General features: G+C 32.3%; 2 protein-coding genes and 1 long non-coding RNA gene across 3 annotated transcripts; all 3 read right to left on the reverse strand.

Moving 5' to 3' along the window:
* Positions 1–410: 410 nt before the first annotated feature.
* LOC131942195 (uncharacterized) lies at positions 411–2,603 on the reverse strand. The gene is made up of 3 exons (XR_009386718.1): positions 2,547–2,603; positions 724–833; positions 411–538 (listed from the first exon to the last, which is right to left on the reverse strand). It is a non-coding gene; the product is annotated as an uncharacterized LOC131942195 (long non-coding RNA).
* A 1,235-nt stretch (positions 2,604–3,838) lies between these two features.
* On the reverse strand, positions 3,839–14,048 carry LOC131942180 (uncharacterized). Its single transcript, XM_059301907.1, has 8 exons — positions 14,023–14,048; positions 13,566–13,690; positions 7,148–7,321; positions 6,693–6,936; positions 5,984–6,051; positions 5,554–5,616; positions 4,804–4,918; positions 3,839–4,157 (listed from the first exon to the last, which is right to left on the reverse strand). Exons 1-8 carry the CDS (start codon positions 14,046–14,048, stop codon positions 3,839–3,841), a joined length of 1,134 nt encoding a protein of 377 aa, XP_059157890.1.
* Positions 14,049–15,818: 1,770 nt separating this feature from the next.
* On the reverse strand, positions 15,819–23,354 carry LOC131942181 (skin secretory protein xP2-like). Its single transcript, XM_059301908.1, has 5 exons — positions 23,329–23,354; positions 22,870–22,994; positions 16,262–17,005; positions 15,956–16,218; positions 15,819–15,914 (listed from the first exon to the last, which is right to left on the reverse strand). The coding sequence occupies exons 1-5, from the start codon at positions 23,352–23,354 to the stop codon at positions 15,819–15,821; spliced, it is 1,254 nt and encodes a 417-aa protein (XP_059157891.1).
* Between the last annotated feature and the right edge of the window lie 214 nt (positions 23,355–23,568).

Genomic DNA, 23,568 nt, shown 5'->3' on the forward strand with positions numbered 1-23,568 from the left:
CCTTCAAATTGCCGAGGTCAAGAAATACATGAACTCTACTTTATCTGCCCAATGCATCGTTAGGTCTAACTAGGGATTTTTACTTTTTGCAATCAGTTACTTTACTTATAGGCAAAATTTAGACCTACTCAGTCCCAAAGCTGTTTAAACCCCTAATTTAATATAATCAAAACCATTGAAAGAAAGCTTCTTTCTAGTAACACTTTTTTTTCTCAGGTGTTACTTATTTCTCTAGTGCCATATTCTTTAAAAATGTAAAGGCTATTTCTAAACGAGTGCATTTATTGGTCTCATTCACTAAATCAATATCAATACTTTATAATTCTTGTTTTGCAATTTAAACTTAATATCACAATAATAAAAAGGATTTCCTAAAGGTAAACACATAACACTTCAATATTTACCGGATATAAAATAGATATATCTTCCACAATCATTGACATGTTTTTGTTCTTACATTCATCATTAGCTTTCAGAGTGTAGGGGTAGGTAAGGTCCCTTAGTTTCATGTCTATTACGTCCGAATTCACTAAGTTACCTACAATTTATTTTTAGAAATAAATACAATATGATTAAAATCGATAAAAGTGTTGTATATGTTCTATTTTTTTTTACACTGAGACATGATATGCTTTAGTTAAATACATAATGACACACTTTCTAATTGATAAGTATAGTTAATCAATAAATTAACATTTACATATGCATTACACAAACTATTACCTGTAAGTATAAAGATAAGGCCAATGGTCGCAGTATTTGAATTGAATAAGCATTTAAAAACAGAAAACAAGACAAAGTTTGTTTCGTGCATTTGTCTTGACTCTACAGGCCTAGGAAATATACACAATAACAAAATATAAAAAACAATCATTTCGCATAGTTTTTTTAATTAGAAGTTATAGCGGACGGTTTACAAATAAAAAAAAAAACTGTATGTACCAGTTTGTGGCCAATATAAGAAAGCAACAACAAGCTATATTGATGTTTAGGAAAAAAAACAAGAAATTATAACATTATCTGTTTTCCGAACTAGTATGTTCTAGTTTTCTTTGGTCGAAATTCTTGATTTTTTAAACTTTACAATAATTATTTTCGTATAATAACATATTTACCTAAAAGAACGAGGATAATTTGATATTACCCGCAATTCTCTAATTTAATAAAAATTTACTACAGCTCTTTTGTTACCACGATATACAAACCATTTCATTTTACATCAATTTACCAAACATGGAATGATTCGATTTACAAGTAAAAATATATTGACACTTAAATTTCGGTCAAAATTTCAGTCATATTCGTAAAACTACGATAGATAATAAATAAGATTAAACTAATAGGATCAAGTAATTACTTTAAACGTCCGAGCCATCTATAAGTTATTAGTAGAGTTGACATGAATTATTATAGCTTGGTAATTAATCCATGACATAGGACACGGTCAACCGCTATGTCAATGCGATTAGTTTAAATTTTGTGTGAACGGAAACAGAATATTTATTTTATTTTAGACTACAGGTAAGCAACGAACATTTGTGCACACCTTGACTAAAAAAATAACAGTATTAATTTTGATTATAATCCTATCAGACAAAATTAAATTAGAACATAGTAAATGAGCGCTTACATACATTGTTATTGCTAATTAACAAATAATATTAGGATACCCTTGAAATATATATATATATATATATATATATATATATATATATATATATATATATATATATATATATATATATATACATGAAAAGTCACACTTTCCTAATACACATACGATTTTAAATTCAATTGATCACACTTTAAACCAACCAAATGAGCAAATGAAATGCTATTAAACACAACGTTTCCCTGGAAAGTAACAAAACATTTTGTATCCGACGCCCATCTGACTGGGTGTGTTAACTAGATAAGTGTGTTTTCGTGACGTCTCTAACGTCCTCTTCCGCTTAAGTGTTCTTATGACTTTGTGATTTAAATAGTTTTCACTTTTAGAGCTAAGAGCTTTTAAATTAATTTACAGTAAATAATAGTAGATACAAGATTGTTTTTGTATTAAAATTATTTTTAACTGCAAGTTGAGTAATGTTTATTTTAAATAAAAAAGTTACACGCACAAAATGTTTTGTGTGTAGGGTTGGCTTTAAGTAGGCTATGTCTAAACCACTTAAGAGTACAGTGAAAAAAATATAAACATTCGATTATAGCTTCCGTAAATAAATTTCTACCTCAAATAAAAAGAAAATAGTTTATAACTTTATATAATAAGTTATATAAAATTAATATAAGCATAGATTTCTAGAGGGGTGACGATTCTTATCTATATAGCCTACGGCCAACGGTATATAAAAATAAAAGTCGATTGCGGTTTGACAAAGCGGCAACGCGCGGGGACGGTCAAGCTTGTATACTTACATTTATTCTCTGTTAATAGTATATATCAACGTATTGTACATTCACCAATAAGATCTATATAGTCTGTCCCTAGATACGAGCAACTGTTTTACAAGGTTATAACTTAAGTGAGTGAGGGTTAAACTTACGGAGACAATGGTACGAATATATTGTGTTGATGCTTGTCTGGCTCAATACCACGGTCTTAAAGGAAAGCAGTGACAACACTAATTAACGTCGGAATAACGCCCTTAAAGCCCGACAGCGACAAGAAAAATTAGCGTCTGAATAACGCTCTTAAAGCAAGACAGTGATGACACAAATTGGCGTCTAAATAACGCTCTTAAAATCCGAAAGTGACAAGATAGATTAGCGTCTGTATGACGGCAAGAAAAGTGAGACAGTGAGCTATACATTACAGCGTAACAATACAATCATTGTGCTTGAAGTTCTCTCGGTACACAAAAAAAGTCTACACAATTGTATTGTTTATGTGTTGTCTGATTAAATAAAATAATGATATCTTATAGACTTATTAAAAGGAACACGATCCTTATAGATGACAAGGCAGAAAAAAGTGTTTTTGTACATTGTCGTCTTCTGAGTAGCCCTACATGTTTAAAATAGCATTTTATTGAAAGATAATTTAGTAATTTTAAGAGTTGATAAAATAAAATTTACAAATGTATAGATTTCGAAAAAAAATTCTATTTTGAGGCAACATTTTAGTGTACATTTGAAAATTAGCCTGTAAAAACAAGACTATCTTGGTTTGTGCTGAAAGCTCACTTAATCACAATTTACACGTTACTTTTAAATAGTTTTGATATAACTTAGGCCTATAGCGCTTTTTGGTCTTAAATAAAATTCGTAATTTGAAAAAAATAATACTTTTGCTTGCATTTTGGCTATTTACCCATACATTTGTTTGCTTTTATGTTTGAAACTAAATGGTGTCGACAAAAAAAAAACAAATTTTGCTTAGATACTTAATATAAAAAACAAATCAATTTAGAAAAAAAAAACAACAACAAAAAATTGACTGAAATTTTTATTATCACATGTGTTAATTATTATAAAATGTTTTAATTTAAAATATTCAATATCCAATTCAAGAATCGAACCTGACAAATACAAGTTACAGAAGCATAAAAAGGCATGTGTAATAAATCAACTTTATACATACATTATACTAATAATGTGTAGTTTGTGATTTGTTCATGAAAGAATTGTAATAAAATAGAAAATTGACGCTAAGTATATAATACAATTTAAGGCTTTCTTTAAGGTCTACTAAGAGTTTCAAGTTCATTGTTAGCTGCCCACTGTACTTATTTTGTGGCTCTTGTTTAAGCTACTATGATTTGTGCAAAGTAAAACGTTAGGATACATTTTAATTATGGTTTTATTTAGATAAAAGGATTTGTTAAAGTCATAAAGTCTATCCGTTGTAAACATTCTCTGTCTCCGTCTTCCTCTGTGTCAAGTGGGACAAGTGTGAGTACACGTCATTTAACTCAGGAGCTGAGTCAGAAGCTGGGTCAGAAGCTGGGTCAGAATCTGGGTTAACAGTTGTATCAAAACCTGGCTCAACCAAAAAATATGGAGAGACGTTAAACGTTTCAGCTGGAGCCGGATCAAAGACTTTGTTAGTAGCTGTAGCTGGGCTATAGGCTGGATTTAGACCAGGAGCTGGAGTTACGACAATGTACGAAGCCGGATCTGGTTTAGGAGCTGGTCTGGGCTTGCTTCTACGTTTTCTATTAAAACAAAAGCAATCCACGATTATCAAGCCGTAAGTCTTATGTCTATGTGTTCTGTGCATAGACACCCGTAAACCGTTTCAATTATCTGCCTATTGTTACTGGGAGATATAATGAACCATTGGTTTTATTTATTATTTATTTTAATGTATTCGTATGGCTTATTAACAGATTGATTTTTAAGAATGCACTAATATTATGCTATTGTTTGCAGTATTGTTTTTACATTTTTTTTTGAAAAATAAACAGAAAGAAACCCTCGATTTTCCCACAAAATTACGTAAGCACTTTGAATGTCAGTCTTGTTTAATTCCAAATTTAGCGGAGCGCTAAAAAACTCTGGCTTTTTAAGATTTTTCAAATTTTACACCGAAGGTTCATTAAATAAAAAATAAATAAAAATAACAATAACGAATTAATAATAAAATCTCCTGTATTTCAACAGTGCATTACTATATGTAATACTATTTATTAAAATTTTTAGTGCACGCATTAAGACAACCACATATAACTACCAAAGCTATTCACTTACATTGTGTTGTCTAATATTATCACCCTTGGTACCAATGTTCATCGTGTTAGTAATGTAATGGGTTGCATTTGAAATGTAATACATTAAAGCCACATTTTTACAAATACTTACCGTTTGCGTATGCAGACTGCACTGATAACTATTACAAAAAATAGGCAGACAACACCCACAGACGTGGCGCAAATTAAGATTAGTTTTGAGGTCCTTTTTTCTTCTTTCAATTCATCTGACATTTTAATCAAAGGAAAAGGATAGTTAATGGATAATTCCAAGTAGTTAATCAATTTTTTTAAAAAAAGTCTCTCTCTCTCTTTATATATATATATATATATATATATATATATATATATATATATATATATATATGTATATATATATATATATATATATATATATATATATATATATATATATATATATATATATATATATATACATATATATATATATATATATATATATATATATATATATATATATATATATATATATATATATATATATATATATATGTATATGTATATATATATATATATATATATATATATATATATATATATATATATATATATAATACGTATATATATTTATAAACATAATATACATATTTTAGAAATCAACATTCTAGCTTGGTTTAACAGTGTAATTAGTTACACTACTAACTAAATATGTTACCCTAATTAAGTTATTAACACACCAAAGTGTCAAGTACAGGCATTTTTTAACACACACAATTCTTTCACTAGGTGAGTCCTTAACGTTTATATACAAAAATAATAAAAAAGGCAAATTAACTACCGAAATGATGTATTTGTATTTCTTTCGACGCCAGTTAAGCTCTCAAATTTTCCAAGAACTTACCAGTAGATGTGTTGCTATTGTCTTTCGTGTCACAAACAATGTGTATAGTGTCTCGTTGTAGAACTAGCGAAAAAAAAAGTTATTACAATTAATATGTCGCCTACAATCTATTACCATATATTTATTATTCTAAACTATAATAAAATAATTAAATTAAAAGAAATTGAAATAAAACCAGTGTATTTCAAAAATGTTTAACACTTTGAATTTAAGACTAATTATCGAGTTTTTAATAGTTTTTAGCAACAAACAAACTTATGAGATTTGATACAAAATTGTATACATAAATCATATTTCTTTTATTTCAATTAGTTTTTTTGACAGCATGCAATATTTATGTTTAGGTTAATGTTTACAATTAGCAAACGGTTGGATAACAAGGGTTAAACAGAGATGTAACCAAATGATTGTAGTTCATTAAACAACTTACCGATAATTTGCATCAAAGTGAAGAAATCAGAGAACACAGTAAACGACATATGTTTGGCGTTTACACAGCTGAAATTATACATCATAAATACTTTTAATTAGAATTAAAACGAGGGGTAGGGCCTACATTCTAGAAATTATTTTGTTATAGATATTATTTGGAGGTTTTATAGTATTTAGTGAGATATTTAACATTTTAAGTGAGTTAATTTCTCAACAATAATACACATACATACAGAAACATAAGCGTACTAACAATTACACAGTATATATATATATATATATATATATATATATATATATATATATATATATATATATATATATATATATATATATATATATATGTATATATATATAACTGTGTAATTGTTAGTACGTTATATGTCCTGTGTTCGGCCTGCTAGGTGTTATGGCAGTACAAAATCAAAGGAACCATTTATCGACAATACAGTTGTAGATTATGACATTTGGAGCAAATATTGGTTTATTAGACTCTCAAAATTATTTTTAGTCAGCATCTCTAAAGGCGGTTAAAGATTAATGCTAGTCCTTTACTTTCCACTCGGATCTTTATCGTCCCATAAGGCTGGGTCACTCGAATGTAAAGTTACATTTTGTAATTTTCAATGTACGGTGTTTACTATAAATGTATTGTTGCGTTTTGCAAATACAGATTTTAATGATTTTGTTTATTGACTCGAGCTTACCTTATTTTTGAAAATGTCTTAGAATCATTTAAATATTGGAGTTTATCTTGACACCGTATCTGTAGATTAGTGTTGCTGCTGAGAACTACGACAGAAACATGTAAAGTATTTTCGGCTTCCACCGTATACTGACTGGTTTGAGATGGGTCACGTGGTTGTAGAGAGAGGTAAAAAACTTCATTGGTCTGGAAAAACTTTTGGGTTTTCACTTCTGTCATATCAAATACTGTTTCGTTGTCTGGAGCTGAAATTAGAATCCAAAAATGAATCCAAACTATTTAAAAATTCCGTATTAATCTCATTGAAAAAATATGAAATCGAGATGTACAGAGGTCTGTTTGTCCTTTTTTGGAATTTAAGTTAAATAATAAAAATAAAAAAACCAACACATTTTTACACTAAAATACGATATTAACGACAATCATAAAACATTTTAAAATCCTCAAATAACATACCTGTAGGGTAACAGGAATATGTGACATCGAATCTTTCTGGTTTTACAGAATTCCCTTCGCAGTCCGCAGTCAAAATATTTCCATTTAGTAAACATTTACGTTGGCCATTACACGATTTTCTAACATCAATAAGAAGTTGTTTTTGATTCAAGTCAGACCAATCAATTAATTTTACTGGGATTTTACATCGTGACGTCTAAATTTGATAAAAATTTTCAATAAACTTTATTGAATATTTGTATTTATATTAATAAATTAATCAAATTCTATATTCAAATTAATTAATATTTTAAATGCATTTCTTTCTACTTTATTTGCATAAAGCTTTACAAAAGAAATATCCTTGTTCACTTAATGACACTAGGTAGAAGATGAATACTAAATGGTGATGATTTTCTTTTTCTTTTTTCCCCCTAACTGATACAATCGACGAACACTGTAGAAAAATAATAAAAAAACTCTAAAGATATACTACTTAGAGCATGAAGACCTTATATATAACAGATAAATCTTCAACAATAATGGCGACGTTTTGTTTCTCGTGACATCCATCTGGTGTATTGCCAGCTATAAGCACACCAGTTTTGTTAATTTTCTCTAGCTGTACGCCAACTACCGCAGCAGTTCTAACTAAGTTTCTTTAAAAGATTTTTTGGTTTTTCAAATATTTAAATTTAGAAATCTTAGATTCATAAGTTTTAACTTAAAGTGTTTAGTGGAAGGGGATTAATTTACAAGCTTTCTTGGGTTTAAATATATATAAAAAAAACACACATAACCTAATAGTATAATAAGTAGGCACAGAGTATCTGTGTCAGGTTTGTTTCGTTTACTGTTAACAACTGTAAATGAATCCAAATTTGTATTGTGCATTTTGGTCAGTCAAAACCTGGAAAGTAAACATAACTTTCAATGCAAACATTTATTACAAAAATAAATGCATAAAAACGTTTTAATAAGAAGCTTTTGTATAATAATACACTTAAAAAGAGAAAATAAATGATTTTTTAAAATATATAATAATACACAACTATTTATATAACTGTAAAGAAAAGCGATGGTCAGTATATTATCTATTGGATATCTTTACTAATATTCATGAAGATACCATCTTGCTTTTCGGCGCATAATCTGTTGACACGTATACTTAATTATGTTGTAATAAATATCTTCCGACACTAAAATTAAGAACAAAGAAGAAAAAGATTTAACTGTAATTTAATTTTCGCTCGTTTTTTTACTTTCTCGTATATACGAAGTACAGAGAAATTCTTGTAATCGTGCAAAAAAAAAATAAAAAAAATCGAGATTTTACAAATCTCAACTTTTTACACCACACTGATACGGAAAAATATAATTTTGCAATCTTGTCCGTATGTCTGTGTGTCTGTGTGTGTGTGTGTGTCTGTCTGTCTGTCTGTGTGTTAACACGATAACTTGAGTACCGTTACAGCTAGGTTGATGAAATTTCATAAATAAGTATTTTACCAAAATCGTAGATCCGTATTAACTTTTGAGCGATTTCCAATAACCGGAAGTGGTACTTTTTCTACTTTGAATTTTTCAAAAGCCTATAACTTGAGTACTTTTTCAGATAGATAAATGAAAGTTCACAAGTAAGTAAAAAATCTGATTTTCTACCTTCTATTAAATTTTGAGTAATTACCGTTGAGCGGAAGTACTAATTTACGCTAATTTCCGATTTCTCAAAAAACGTATGTAAATTTATAAAGTACTAATAATATTTCGCACTATTATGCACATTTTGTTTTGGCGTTCGCTTGGTGCGGAATTATTTTTTTCTATGAGATTCTATTCTATTTTTAAAAGTTTAAGTAATTAAAAATCATGTCTATATTCCAAATTATATAGGAATATTCGAGAAAGTTTAGGGGAGATCACTCCCGGTTTGTTTCAGTTTTACTTTCTACTACGTTTTATTTCGAAAGGATCAATAATGCTAGGCATAACACAATAACCTTTAAAATTGGTATTAACGTTCTACAAATGAGTAATACGTAACACTTTATGCGTCACAGAAATGTTCAACACACTGTCACACTCTTTCACAGTTCCACTAGGTTTTTTTTTACATCACAGAAAACTTGAAATTTGAGTCTTTTGACTCTAGGAAACACACATATTTAATCATGTTGCAATTTGAGTTATGTCAACACAAAAGCGAGGAGCCGTATTCAATCGAATAGAGTTCTTAAAGTAATTTTTTTTTTCAACAAAAAGTGTATACAAGAAATGAGGTCTGTCTAATAGTTATTTTGAAGAGAATGTACTGAGAATCTAACTAATTGGAAATAACCAAAAGTAAAGAAATAGTAAGAAAAGAGGTTACATTTTTGTATAACTAGATAACCGAAACAGAAAAGGAAATACAGTGGCTAGTATATGTGTGTTACATAAGCTGAGGGGTTTACAAAAAATAAATAAATAATACGTTTGCTATATAGAAAACACAAGAGGTTATTTATAGAAATTAAGATAATCTTTACACTAACGGTAAAACCACGAAAACAATACTACAAGAAATTATAAAAAATAGCAACAAGAAAAGAAGTAAATCCAACACATTGGTTAAAATAGTTAAATGTTTGACATATCCTGGTCAAACAAAATAACATCTTTTTTTATACCACTTATGACTAGCTTTTATTTCAACGAGGAAGTGTGTTGCAGCGTTTAAAAATCTCTACTAGTGCTAGTTACATCCGTTTAAATGTTTTATTCATAGGCAAACAGTATCCATCTAAGCACAAGTGTTAACTTTATTTTTTAGAAAAGTCAAACTCCTCCTAAGCTGTTTCATGTTTCTTTAATAGAAACTAGTTTGATATAAAACTCTTTAGACTTTTTTAGATACACATTATTATTGGTAAAAAAAATAGTTTGGATTTTATTAAAATAAAATAAAATATAATTGATTAAATTGTACGATGGTTATAATTAAATACTTTATTTTGTTGATGTAATAATTCTTAGATTGTAATAATAATTATTATTAAAGATGGTTAATATTTTCAATTATTTAAATTTTCCTAAATTGCACGCAAAATCGTGTTAGAAGTGATTAGAAGCATTTGTTTTCGAATAAAATCTTTGAAACTTTCAATATAGGCCTACATTAGTTTCCGAAAAAAACGCAAGTATATCTAACTGTGAATTTAATTATATACTAAACACCTTACTATAAATTAATATAATAATTGCCTAATTCAATAAAAATATGGGAAATAAAACGATTAAAAGCTAAAACATGGTTTCTATGTTGAACTGTTCTTAAGGATAGTTGGGACAGATACTTGTATTTTAGAGAACACACGCTACTGAACGGGTTTTGTACCAAATATTTTGTCGTATGTTTAGTTTATTAATTTCAAATAACATGAAATAACACATATAAAGTTTCAAATAATAATCTTTAAAAACTGAACCGAAAATCAGAAAACGAAAGAAACCTAATTACTTCAATGTAACAATTGGTCGCTTAAAAATATGTTGCACAATTTGACTAAAATTAATACTTTTTTAGAAATTCAAAGGACTTTTTAAGAAACAAACAAAGAACAAAGGAACATGATGTTTTAATATATTTAGCTTCTCAACAGAGAAAACTTTTTATTTGACGCCCTTTAACCAACATGCTTGTAGATTCATGACACTATTCATGTTCTTACCCTGATCATTGATCTTCACTTAATGAGTAATAATGATTTTTGTCCCCAAGCTTTGAACTTGTTTGTTTATTTTAGTATAAGAGTTTTAAATTAATTGATGTTTTGAAAAACAAAAGACACTTCCTGCATTAAAAAAAAATGTCTTTAAAATTTTGTCCAAAATATTTTTTCTAGTTCAACGAATATTCCGAAGAAATATTTTTAATACTTGTGAGATTTGAAATCTGTAACAATTGTATGAACTAAAAATGTATTATCTATATTTTCTCTTCGTGTAAGATATTCAAATATGCACATATTTAAATCATTAGAAAATGTCATGCATTTCGTAGTAAAAATACAATTATAAACAAACCCGTTATGTTCGATAATAATTCCTTTTTCTTGTTTATCTTAAAACTTCTTTGTGATTAAATAATAATGTTCATCTCGCAATTTTTCTTATTAACTAGGTTTTTATTTAATTAAAAATACTTAGGCATAGGTCATAAATACATTTTCAATAAAAATTTTAAAGTTAAATAATATACTTAAATATATAGAATTTAAAAAATAATTTGACATAGAATCCTTATGAGTTAATTGAAAAAGACCGTTTCTACTTTTAAAAAAAAAAAATCAGGAGCACATTTTAAGTGTACAATCAAGTGTTAGATGAGTTAACTCCCTCTAGACCCGATAAGCAATCTCCAAGTGCACTAACAGTACAGTTCATGACGTAAGTAGGTCAAATAAAAGTCTCTTGACATGGTGTTGCATCCACGAAAACAAATGGACAGTCAAGAATGTAAGCGTAGTTTACCTTAGCTTGGCAACTAGGATCCACACATTTTTTGTTAACATCTGTTTTTATAATTAAAATAAACCGGGAGTGATCTCCCCTAAACTATAGTTAAATAAATACTTGTGATTTTCTATGGTTGAGTAAACGGAAATAAAAAAAAGGGTAAAGTACTACTTCCAGTCAATCACTCAAAAGTTGAATGAAACCAGAGTTCACGAGTTTATATTTCTATCCATGAAATTTCGTTTACCTAACAGAATTGGCACTCAATTAATGGTTATGCGCCATTTAGGCCGTTGACTCCTAAATCAGCCAGTTGTTTGTTTTTGGAGTTGTTTCTACTAGAAGAGTTGCTGTCCCCCAGCCATCGAACATCATCTACCCGACGGTTCGAAATCGGGAATTATTGCAACCATGAGCATTACCGACTCGACCCCGCCGACTCAGCTTCAACTTCGATATATTTTGATGTCACTCAAAAATTGAAAGTAATCCAAGTATAAGATTTTTTAAATAAATATAAAATTCCATCTACGTAAATGAACCAGCACTCAAGCGCAGTGGCGTAGCGAGGTCGTGTGTCAACCGGTGCGGCACTTAATGGTATCACCCCCTGAGGCGTAGCGACCCTTCCCGGGGACAAACTTTCAAATTTTCGATTTGCACCCCCCCCCCTCGAACTTTCGATTTGCACCCCTCAAAGTTTTCTCTATATATTTTACTATTTTTGCCTTGGTGTCATCCTCCTAAATGGTGTCACCCGGTGCGGTCCGCCCCCCGCCCCCCCCCCCTCGCTACGCCTCTGCTCAAGCTATTGTGTTTCACTGGGATTTTAGCGGTTTGCTACAAAATTACTACAAGTTATAAAAGCCTATTCAATTGCAGTTGCTATTATAACTCTTACGATTAAATACACATTTACGAGAGAAATTAGGGGAGCTCACTACCTCTTTTTGGTCATCAGTATCTTTGAAGTTCATTCACCATTTTATTATTTGTTTACTTACATAAAACATTATTAAATAATCAAAACTTAGGACTAGTTAGCAATTTAATATAGTAAATATTACTATCAAACAATATTTGGTAATATATATTTGCATCAAAGTTTAGTAAATCAAATATAGTACGCAGGCATCTGTTGCTAGAAATGAATGTGTTGGTATCATATGTTCCTGCTGCTTTTTCATATGTAGCACAAACCGTGCATTGTTTAACTGTTTCCTTACTTACTAAAATTAATATCCTACAAAAATGCAAATTAACACAATTGTAAAGTCATATACAAATCTAAACTAAACAAAGTTATATGATATTATAACAATTTTAAAACAAATTTAAATAGAAGTTGATAGGCTATAATGAGAAATAAACATACAATGATGATTTCTAACAAGACATAGTTTTATTTATAACAGAAAACTAAAAAAACTAACAAAACTAAATTTTCTTCAAAGACACCACTGCCAGCACTATATCTCACCAAAATTGACAATACATTTAAAAAAATACGACTTATGTTCCTTTAAATTATTTGATCATCTCTTATCGACATGCATCTATACTTATAAATTAATCATCTCTATGTAGTTAGAAGGTTCATCTTTATTTGTTCGTCGATCTGAAAAAAATATTTTCACGAAGTAATTCGCGTAATATGTTGTTTTCTATAAGTCGCAATTTTCTAGTTTTGAAACGTAAATTTTTTGTAAATATACACATAATTTGTCTTGAGATATTTTATCCTTGAGATCTTTGGGATATCTTGTCTGAGATCAGTAGATCAGTTTATCATGTGAAAATTTGTCATGTAACTAAACTGCCAGGGTTTCGTTGTTATTGTAGAACAGGAATTATTTATAATTTATATGCTGTCTCCTAGATGAAAGGAATGGTAACAAGATACAACAAATTGTCGTTTCTATGTTGTCCTTTTTTTTTTTACCTGGGATGACAACCTCGTACCGGTATTCGTCTGGTCCGGCACCACCTGCCCCACCTGAATGCTCTGTGTTGATCACATCATAGGCAAACACGTGATCATTTGTGCTGTTTATTTTCTTCAGGTATCTGCAAATTAGCCATAATATCATAAACTTACATACAATTTAGCTTATAAATAATATAAACAACCTGTATAATTTCTTCCTTACCGTTCAAGCAAACTAAATTGATTTTTGTTATTTTTAAATTTGGTTAAATAAATGACCTGAACAACATTACAATGGACTTTCGTTTACTTATTTTGTTAAGTACAATCATACATGTAATTGAAACAACTTAACCCACATTTTTAATTAAATTGAAAGAAGAAAATAATAACTAACAAAACAGTGTTGTATTTCTGACAACTAATACTTCATGTAATTACAATTGTAAACATAGATTACATTAATACTTACGGACAGCAAATGAAAACAGCACACATTTCGATGACAGTAACAAGGAAAAATATAGTTATTGATGCAAGACACATCAAGGCAGTCGTTAAAGTCTGAATTTCTGATGCTGTTTTTTTCACATGTGCACGAAAAAAAATAACAATCAGTTTGAAATAATTATTCTTTGCGTTTGCTTAACACAAATAAATAAACTACTAAAAATAAAGATTACACAAAAGTTATTAGATATACAATATTTGTCAATTTTCAGATCGTAAAGAAACATTTTAACCCTCTTTTTAAACAATGGAAGGCAGGGCACACGTAAACTTATGAAAGAGGATGAAGGCAAAACATGTCACTGAAGAATCATTTCGAGATGGAGATGGGAGAGGCTGGATTAATATGGCCGGAGATAAAGATACCGTCGAGTATGTTGCAGAAGCGATTTCAAGGCCTATCACTTCTTAGGTTGGCAAATGTTAAGAGGAAGAGAATACTATATATGTAAAAATGGAACGAAATTACATAAGTATACGTTCTACTACAATATTTTGCAATCTAGCATGTTTTGTACGCTTAATTAATTAAACTATTTGTTTTTGTATATTTCTGACTCGTATACGGAGAGTTCCGTCGTGTCTTAAAGATGTATATCATTTCTTATCATTAAATTAATGGCTAATCGCTGAAAGCACGGTATATCTTAAAAAATAAATAAAAAGATTTTCACAAAACAGTTTGCTCATTCGCTCACCATTATGTGCGAGTTTCACTTACCAAATTCTCCTTGGTTATTATTGTTCCTATTTACTTCTACGGCATTCATAAGCTGGTCAAGTAAATTACCAGTAGAAGCGATTTTTAAATTAATAAATAACGTTCTTTGCAAAATGTGATCCGCAATCTAGATGTTGACATGTATAACAAGGTATATTTAAAAAAAATCTTTTTTTATGCTATGATTGGATTTTGTTTTATAACAAAGAATTTTAACTATACTATGTTATTCTTCCTTGTTCAATGTCATCACTGTAGTGATTCATCATCACCATGTTTTCCTTTGTGCCCGAGAACAAAAAGGGCAATCACAGGTTGTTTTTTTTTCGCCGGTCTCTAGGAATTTTCTTATCAGTTCTCCAAGACAGTCGGGCTCTTGTCAGTTGTTTGAATGCTGTGCGTCTCCACGTCTTTTTTGGGACTTCCCTGTTTTCTTTTTCCTTGAGGTGTCCATACAAGCGCCATTCCTGGGATATCATCATGACTCTTTTTTAAAACTACTCAGAGCGATTTTAACTGTAAGCTGGAGCTGGGCCTGGAGCTGGGCACGGAGATAGGTCTGGAGCTGGGCCTGGAGCTGGGTCTTGAGCTGGGATTGGAGCTGGGCCTGGAGCTGGGCCTGGAGCTGAGCCTGGAGCTGGAGCTGGGCCTGGAGCTGGGTCTGGAGCTGGGATTGGAGCTGGGCCTGGAGCTGGGCCTGGAGCTGGGATTGGAGCTGGGCCTGGAGCTGGGCCTGGAGCTGGGCCTGGAGCTGGGCTGGAAATAGGTCTGGAGCTGGGCCTGGTGCTGGGTCTGGAGCTGGGCCTGGAGCTGGGTCTTGAGCTGGGATTGGAGCTGGGCCTGGAGCTGGGCCTGGAGCTGGGCCTGGAGCTGGGTCTGGAGCTGGGATTGGAGCTGGGCCTGGAGCTGGGCCTGGAGCTGGGCCTGGAGCTGGGATTGGAGCTGGGCCTGGAGCTGGGCCTGGAGCTGGGCCTGGAGCTGGGCTGGAAATAGGTCTGGAGCTGGGCCTGGTGCTGGGTCTGGAGCTGGGCCTGGAGCTAGGTCTGGAGCTGGGTCTGGAGCTGGGATTGGAGCTGGGCCTGGAGCTGGGCCTGGAGCTGGGATTGGAGCTGGGCCTGGAGCTGGGCCTGGAGCTGGGCCTGGAGCTGGGCTGGAAATAGGTCTGGAGCTGGGCCTGGTGCTGGGTCTGGAGCTGGGCCTGGAGCTGGGTCTTGAGCTGGGATTGGAGCTGGGCCTGGAGCTGGGCCTGGAGCTGGGCCTGGAGCTGGGTCTGGAGCTGGGATTGGAGCTGGGCCTGGAGCTGGGCCTGGAGCTGGGCCTGGAGCTGGGATTGGAGCTGGGCCTGGAGCTGGGCCTGGAGCTGGGCCTGGAGCTGGGCTGGAAATAGGTCTGGAGCTGGGCCTGGTGCTGGGTCTGGAGCTGGGCCTGGAGCTGGGTCTGGAGCTGGGATTGGAGCTGGGCCTGGAGCTGGGTCTTGAGCTGGGATTGGAGCTGGGCCTGGAGCTGGGATTGGAGCTGGGCCTGGAGCTGGGCCTGGAGCTGGGTCTGGAGCTGGGATTGGAGCTGGGCCTGGAGCTGGGCCTGGAGCTGGAGCTGGGCCTGGAGCTGGGTCTGGAGCTGGGATTGGAGCTGGGCCTGGAGCTGGGCCTGGAGCTGGGCCTGGAGCTGGGCTGGAAATAGGTCTGGAGCTGGGCCTGGTGCTGGGTCTGGAGCTGGGCCTGGAGCTGGGTCTGGAGCTGGGCCTGGAGCTGGGCCTGGAGCTGGGCCTGGTGCTGGGCCTGGAGCTGGGCCTGGAGCTGGGCCTGGAGCTGGGCCTGGAGCTGGGCTGGAAATAGGTCTGGAGCTGGGCCTGGAGTTGGGCTGGAAATAGGTCTGGAGCTGGGCCTGGAGCTGGGCCTGGAGCTGGGCCTGGAGCTGGGCCTGGAGCTGGGCCTGGAGCTGGGCTGGAAATAGGTCTGGAGCTGGGCCTGGAGCTGGGCTGGAAATAGGTCTGGAGCTGGGCCTAGAGCTGGGTCTGGAAATAGGTCTGGAGCTGGGCCTGGAGCTGGGCCTGGAGCTGGGCCTGGAGCTGGGCCTGGAGCTGGGCCTGGAGCTGGGCTGGAAATAGGTCTGGGCCTGGAGTTGGGTCTGGACTTAAAATTAACCGACGAAATTAAATAGTAATATCGACATAAATTGTTATTTATTGCAAAGCCAAATGTAAACACAGGTACACAAAATAGTCCTAGAAAAAACGGAGTCGTTTTTGTCAGAGAGGATCTGAACCCACTACTCCACACGGGTAAAGTATTTAAAAATAGGCACTATGTTTTTTAATAGTAATTTTGATAACTATTTTACTTTAGGTTAAAGTAACTATATTTTAAAAAAATTATAAAGTAAAATACAGCCAAGATTATAATATACTGAGAGGAAGTTATGGGCCTCAATAATTGAGTATCACAAATGGCAGGATGAAGTTATTGCTGTCGTTTGATTTAATAAAGCCAAAGGCAGACAACTCAAAAAATTAAAAAAAAGTTTTCCAATTACTGACTTGTCTCCCTTACAAGTCTATCAGCCTGGTTGTAAATTGTGTACAAATCTACTATGGTTAATGTTATGAAGACACAACCATCCAGGGTTGTTTGATAACGCACGACTTTGTATGTGTAATAATTTTACTATATAACATCTATATAAATTATCTTTCTTTTTTTTAATTTTTCGTGACCCAGCCTCTACCCTCTTGAAGAGATGCGTGAAAGAAACTCTGGAGCCAGGAACCAGGTCAACTGTCGATGTGACATGGTTCTCAACGTTCAACTCAGGTCACGACCTCCGTCATACTTGAAATACGAAGTCATTTTTTGTATACTTAAAAGTGTTGGCCTATTATAAATTGTATGTTTTTACATTTAATAAACACTAAATAATGCCTTCTTGGACGATCGGTTGTGTAAAGTAATAATTACATAATCTTAAACGTATCGTATTATAATGGTTAATGTTTAACATATACCTCAAAATAATTAAAATTTGAAATATCAATGGAATTATTGATAAAAATTACTCATGGACATTACATAAACAATAAAATAAAACAAAAAGATTTTAAAGAAAGAAAAAACAAATTATGGAAGCCAGCGAATTTTATTTTATTTTATTCATTAAAAATAATTGTATGCAATTAAAATGAATACAAAATGTAAACAGTATTTTCTGTTAACACAAACACGAAAAAGACATTGTTTACTATTTTCTAAATTAATATAAATTTACTCAAACTTTATTAAAAAGATAAGATTCCTTAATAAAACATATTTCTAAAAATAAAATGATATGATTCCATGGTATATTTTAAAATCCAAGCAAAATCTTATAGGAACAGATAGCATCATAATCTGGCGTGCGTTGGCGCCATATTTGTTGTAGAGGAGGTCTATGATTTTGTGGGTCTAACGTGTTTAATTGTTGAGCTGTATAACATGTATATAGTCCACAATGCCTTTAGTGAATCTTTATGTAAGGGTTTGCACGAAGCGGCATTAGATTATAAATTATAATTTTTTTTAGCAACTACAATAACAAGTGCTAAACATAAAAGCCAGCTTTATCGAATATCACTTGATTTAGTAGGTTAGTATACATGCATGCATGCGTAATTCTGTAAATGATATGTTTATCCATATAACGTTAAATAAACGTTGTACAAAATATAAAAAGAAACCATTTAATATTGTTCCTGTTTATAGATTCCCAACACTTAATGCAACTGAAATTTACCAAGTGGCGGAATGCGACACATCAGATTAAACAAGTTTGTGTTGTTAAAAACGTCTCAAGTGTGACAGTTTTCTATTACACATCCTTGTTTACTTGATGTGACTAGGCGATTATTCTCAACTCTCAACCACTTGACTGAATATGTTAAATATAACACAAGTCCTAAGTGGTAATAAGTTTCATCTTAAAAAGTCTTATACAATTTAAAAAAATTTTTCGAATTAGTTTGATTCTCAGTACATTCTCTTCAAAATAACTATTAGATAGACCTCATTGCTTGTAGGCCTATACACTTTTTGTTGAAAAAAAAATTACTTGAAGAACTCTACTCGATTGAATACGGCTTCTCGCTTTTGTGTTGACATAACTCAAATTGCAACATGATTAAATATGTGTTTTTCCTAGAGTCAAATTTCAAGTTTTCTGTGATGTAAAAAAACCTAAAACAATCGAAATAACCAAAAGTAAAGAAATAGTAAGAAAAGATGTTACATTTTTGTATAACTAGATAACCGAAACAGAAAAGGAAATACAATTGCTAGTGTATGTGTGTTACATAGGCTGAGGGGTTTACAAAAAATAAATAAATGATACGTTCGCTATATAGAACACACAAGAGGTTATTTATAGAAATTAAGATAATCTTTTCACAAACGGTAAAACCACGAAAACAATACTATAAGAAATAATTAAACATAGCAACAAGAAAAGAAGTTAAAAAATTGGTTAAAATAGTTAAATGTTTGACACATCCTGGTCAAAACAAAATAAACCACTTATGATTAGCTTTTATTTCAATGAGGAAGTGTGTTTCAGCGTTTACAAAACTCTTCTAGTACTAGTTACATCCGTATAAATATCTTATTCATAGGCCAACAGTATCCATGTAAGCACAAGTATCAACTTTATTTTTAGAAAACTCAAATTCCTCTTAAGCTGTTTCATGGGAAATATCTTCAACAGATACTAGTTTCATATTAAACTGTTTAGACGTGATTAGAAGCATTTGGTTTCGAATAAAATCTTTGAAACTTTCAATATAGGCCTACATTTCCGAAGAAAACGCAAGTATATTTAACTGTCAATTTAATTATATACTAAACACGTTACTATAAATTAATCTAATGATTGCCTAATTCAATAACAATAGGGGAAATAAAACGATTAAAAGCTAAAGCATGGTTTCTATGTTTAACTTTTCTTAAGGATAGTTGGGACAGATACTTGTATTTTAGAGAACACACGCTACTGAACGGGTTTTGTACCAAATATTTTGTCGCATGTTTAGTTTATTAATTTCAAATAACATGAAATAACTCATAAAGTTTCAAATAATAATCTTTAAAAACTGAACCGAAAATCAGAAAACGAAAGAAACCTGATTACTTCAATGAAACTATTGGTCGCTTAAAAAATATGTTGCACAATTTGACTAAAATTAATACTTTTTTAGAAATTCAAAGGACTTTTTAGGAAACAAACAAAGAACAAAGGAACATGATGTTTTAGTATATTTTGCTTCTCAACAGAGAAAACTTTTTATTTGACGCTCTTTGACCAAAATGCTTGAAGATTCATGACACTATTCATGTTCTTACCCTGATAATTAATCTTCACTTAATGAGTAATAATGATTTTTGCCCCCAAGCTTTGAACTTGTTTGGTTATTTTAGTATAAGAGTTTTAAATTAATTGATGTTTTGTAAAACAAAAGACACTTCCTGCATTAAAAAAAATTATTTGTAAAATTTTGTCCAAAATATTTTTTCTAGTTCAACGAATATTCCGAAGAAATATTTTTAATACTTGTGAGATTTGAAATCTGTAACAATTGTATGAACTAAAAATGTATTATCTATATTTTCTCTTCGTGTAAGATATTCAAATATGCACATATTTAAATCATTAGAAAATGTCATGCATTTCGTAGTAAAAATACAATTATAAACAAACCCGTTATGTTCGATAATAATTCCTTTTTCTTGTTTATCTTAAAACTTCTTTGTGATTAAATAATAATGTTCATCTCGCAATTTTTCTTATTAACTAGGTTTTTATTTAATTAAAAATACTTAGGCATAGGTCATAAATACATTTTCAATAAAAATTTTAAAGTTAAATAATATACTTAAATATATAGAATTTAAAAAATAATTTGACATAGAATCCTTATGAGTTAATTGAAAAAGACCGTTTCTACTTTAAAAAAAAAAAAATCAGGAGCACATTTTAAGTGTACAATCAAGTGTTAGATGAGTTAACTCCCTCTAGACCCGATAAGCAATCTCCAAGTGCACTAACAGTACAGTTCATGACGTAAGTAGGTCAAATAAAAGTCTCTTGACATGGTGTTGCATCCACGAAAACAAATGGACAGTCAAGAATGTAAGCGTAGTTTACCTTAGCTTGGCAACTAGGATCCACACATTTTTTGTTAACATCTGTTTTTATAATTAAAATAAACCGGGAGTGATCTCCCCTAAACTATAGTTAAATAAATACTTGTGATTTTCTATGGTTGAGTAAACGGAAATAAAAAAAAAGGGTAAAGTACTACTTCCAGTCAATCACTCAAAAGTTGAATGAAACCAGAGTTCACGAGTTTATATTTCTATCCATGAAATTTCGTTTACCTAACAGAATTGGCACTCAATTAATGGTTATGCGCCATTTAGGCCGTTGACTCCTAAATCAGCCAGTTGTTTGTTTTTGGAGTTGTTTCTACTAGAAGAGTTGCTGTCCCCCAGCCATCGAACATCATCTACCCGACGGTTCGAAATCGGGAATTATTGCAACCATGAGCATTACCGACTCGACCACGCCGACTCAGCTACAACTTCGATATATTTTGATGTCACTCAAAAATTGAAAGTAATCCAAGTATAAGATCTTTTAAATAAATATAAAATTCCATCTACGTAAATGAACCAGCACTCAAGCGCAGTGGCGTAGCGAGGTCGTGTGTCACCCGGTGCGGCACTTAATGGTATCACCCCCAGAGGCGTAGCGACCCTTCCCGGGGACAAACTTTCAAATTTTCGATTTGCACCCCCCCTCGAACTTTCGATTTGCACCCCTCAAAGTTTTATCTAAATATTTTACTATTTTTTGCCTTGGTGTCACCCTCCTAAATGGTGTCACCCGGTGCGGTCCGCCCCCCGCCCCCCCCCCTCGCTACGCCTCTGCTCAAGCTATTGTGTTTCACTGGGATTTTAGCGGTTTGCCACAAAATTACTACAAGTTATAAAAGCCTATTCAATTGCAGTTGCTATTATAACTCTTACGATTAAGTACACATTTACGAGAGAAATTAGGGGAGCTCACTACCTCTTTTTGGTCATCAGTACCTTTGAAGTTCATTCACCATTTATTATTTGTTTACTTACATAAAACATTATAAAAATAATCAAAACTTAGGACTAGTTAGCAATTAAATATAGTAAATATTACTATCAAACAATATTTGGTAATATATATTTGCATCAAAGTTTAGTAAATCAAATATAGTACGCAGGCATATGTTGCTAGAAATGAATGTGTTGGTATCATATGTTCCTGCTGCTTTTTCATATGTAGCACAAACCGTGCATTGTTTAACTGTTCCCTTACTTACTAAAATTAATATCCTACAAAAATGCAAATTAACACAATTTTAAAGTCATATACAAATCTAAACTAAACAAAGTTATATGATATTATAACAATATTTTAAAAACAAATTTAAATCGAAGTTGAAAGGCTATAATGATAAATAAACATACAATGATGATTTCTAACAAGACATAGTTCTATTTATAACTGAAAACTAAAAAAACTAACAAAGCAAACGAGTGAGAATTAAACTAAATTTTCTTCAAAGACACCCCCGCCAGCACTATATCTCACCAAAATTGACAATACATTTAGAACAATACAACTAATGTTCCTATACATTATTTTATCATCTCTTATCGACATGTATCTATACTTATACATTAATTATCTCTATGTAGTTAGAAGGTTCATCTTTATTTGTTCGTCGAACTGAAAAAAATATTTTCACGAAGTAAGTCGCATAATATATTGTTTTCTGTAAGTCGCAATTATATAGATTTGAAACGTAAAAATTGTGTAAATATAAACACAATTTGTCTTGAGATATTTTATCCTTGAGATCTTTGGGATATTATCTTGTCTGAGATCAGTAGATCAGTTTATCCTGTGAACATTTGTCATGTAACTAAACTGCCAGGGTTTCGTTGTTATTGTAGAACAATTTATATGCTGTCCAGACATGATGACATGATACAACAAATTGTCGTTTCTATGTTGTCTTATATTTACCTGGGATGACAACCTCGTACCGGTATTCGTCTGGTCTGGCACCACCTGCCCCACCTGATTGATCTGTGTTGATCACATCATAGGCAAACACGTGATCATTTGTGCTGTTTGTTTCCTTCAGGTATCTGCAAATTAGTCATAATATCATAAACTTACATAAAATGTAGCATATAAATAATATAAACAACCTGTATAATTTCTTCCTTACCGTTCAAGCAAGCTAAATTGAGTTTTGTTATTTTTAAATTTGGTTAAATAAATGACCTGAACAACATTACAATGGGCTTTCGTTTACTTATTTTGTTAAGTACAATCATACATGTAATTGAAATAACTTAACACCCACATTCTTAATTAAATTGAAAGAAGTAAATAATAGGTAACAAAACAGTGTTGTATTTCTGACAACTAATACATTATGCACTTACAATTGTAAACATAGATTACATTAATACTTACGGACAGCAAATGAAAACAGCACACATTTCGATGACAGCAACAAGGAAAAATATAGTTATTGATGCAAGACAAATCAAGGCAGTCGTTAAAGTTTGAATTTCTGATGCTGTTTTTTTCACATCTGCACATAAAAAATAACAATCACTTTGAAATAATTATTCTTCGCATTTGCTTAACACAAATAAATAAACTACTAAAAAATAAAGATTACACAAAAGTTATTAGATATACAATATTTGT

This window comes from Physella acuta, unplaced genomic scaffold (assembly GCF_028476545.2).
Source record: "Physella acuta isolate Inbredline_101_S28 unplaced genomic scaffold, ASM2847654v3 ptg000393l, whole genome shotgun sequence".
In the NCBI taxonomy this organism is placed as follows: Eukaryota; Metazoa; Mollusca; class Gastropoda; family Physidae; genus Physella; species Physella acuta.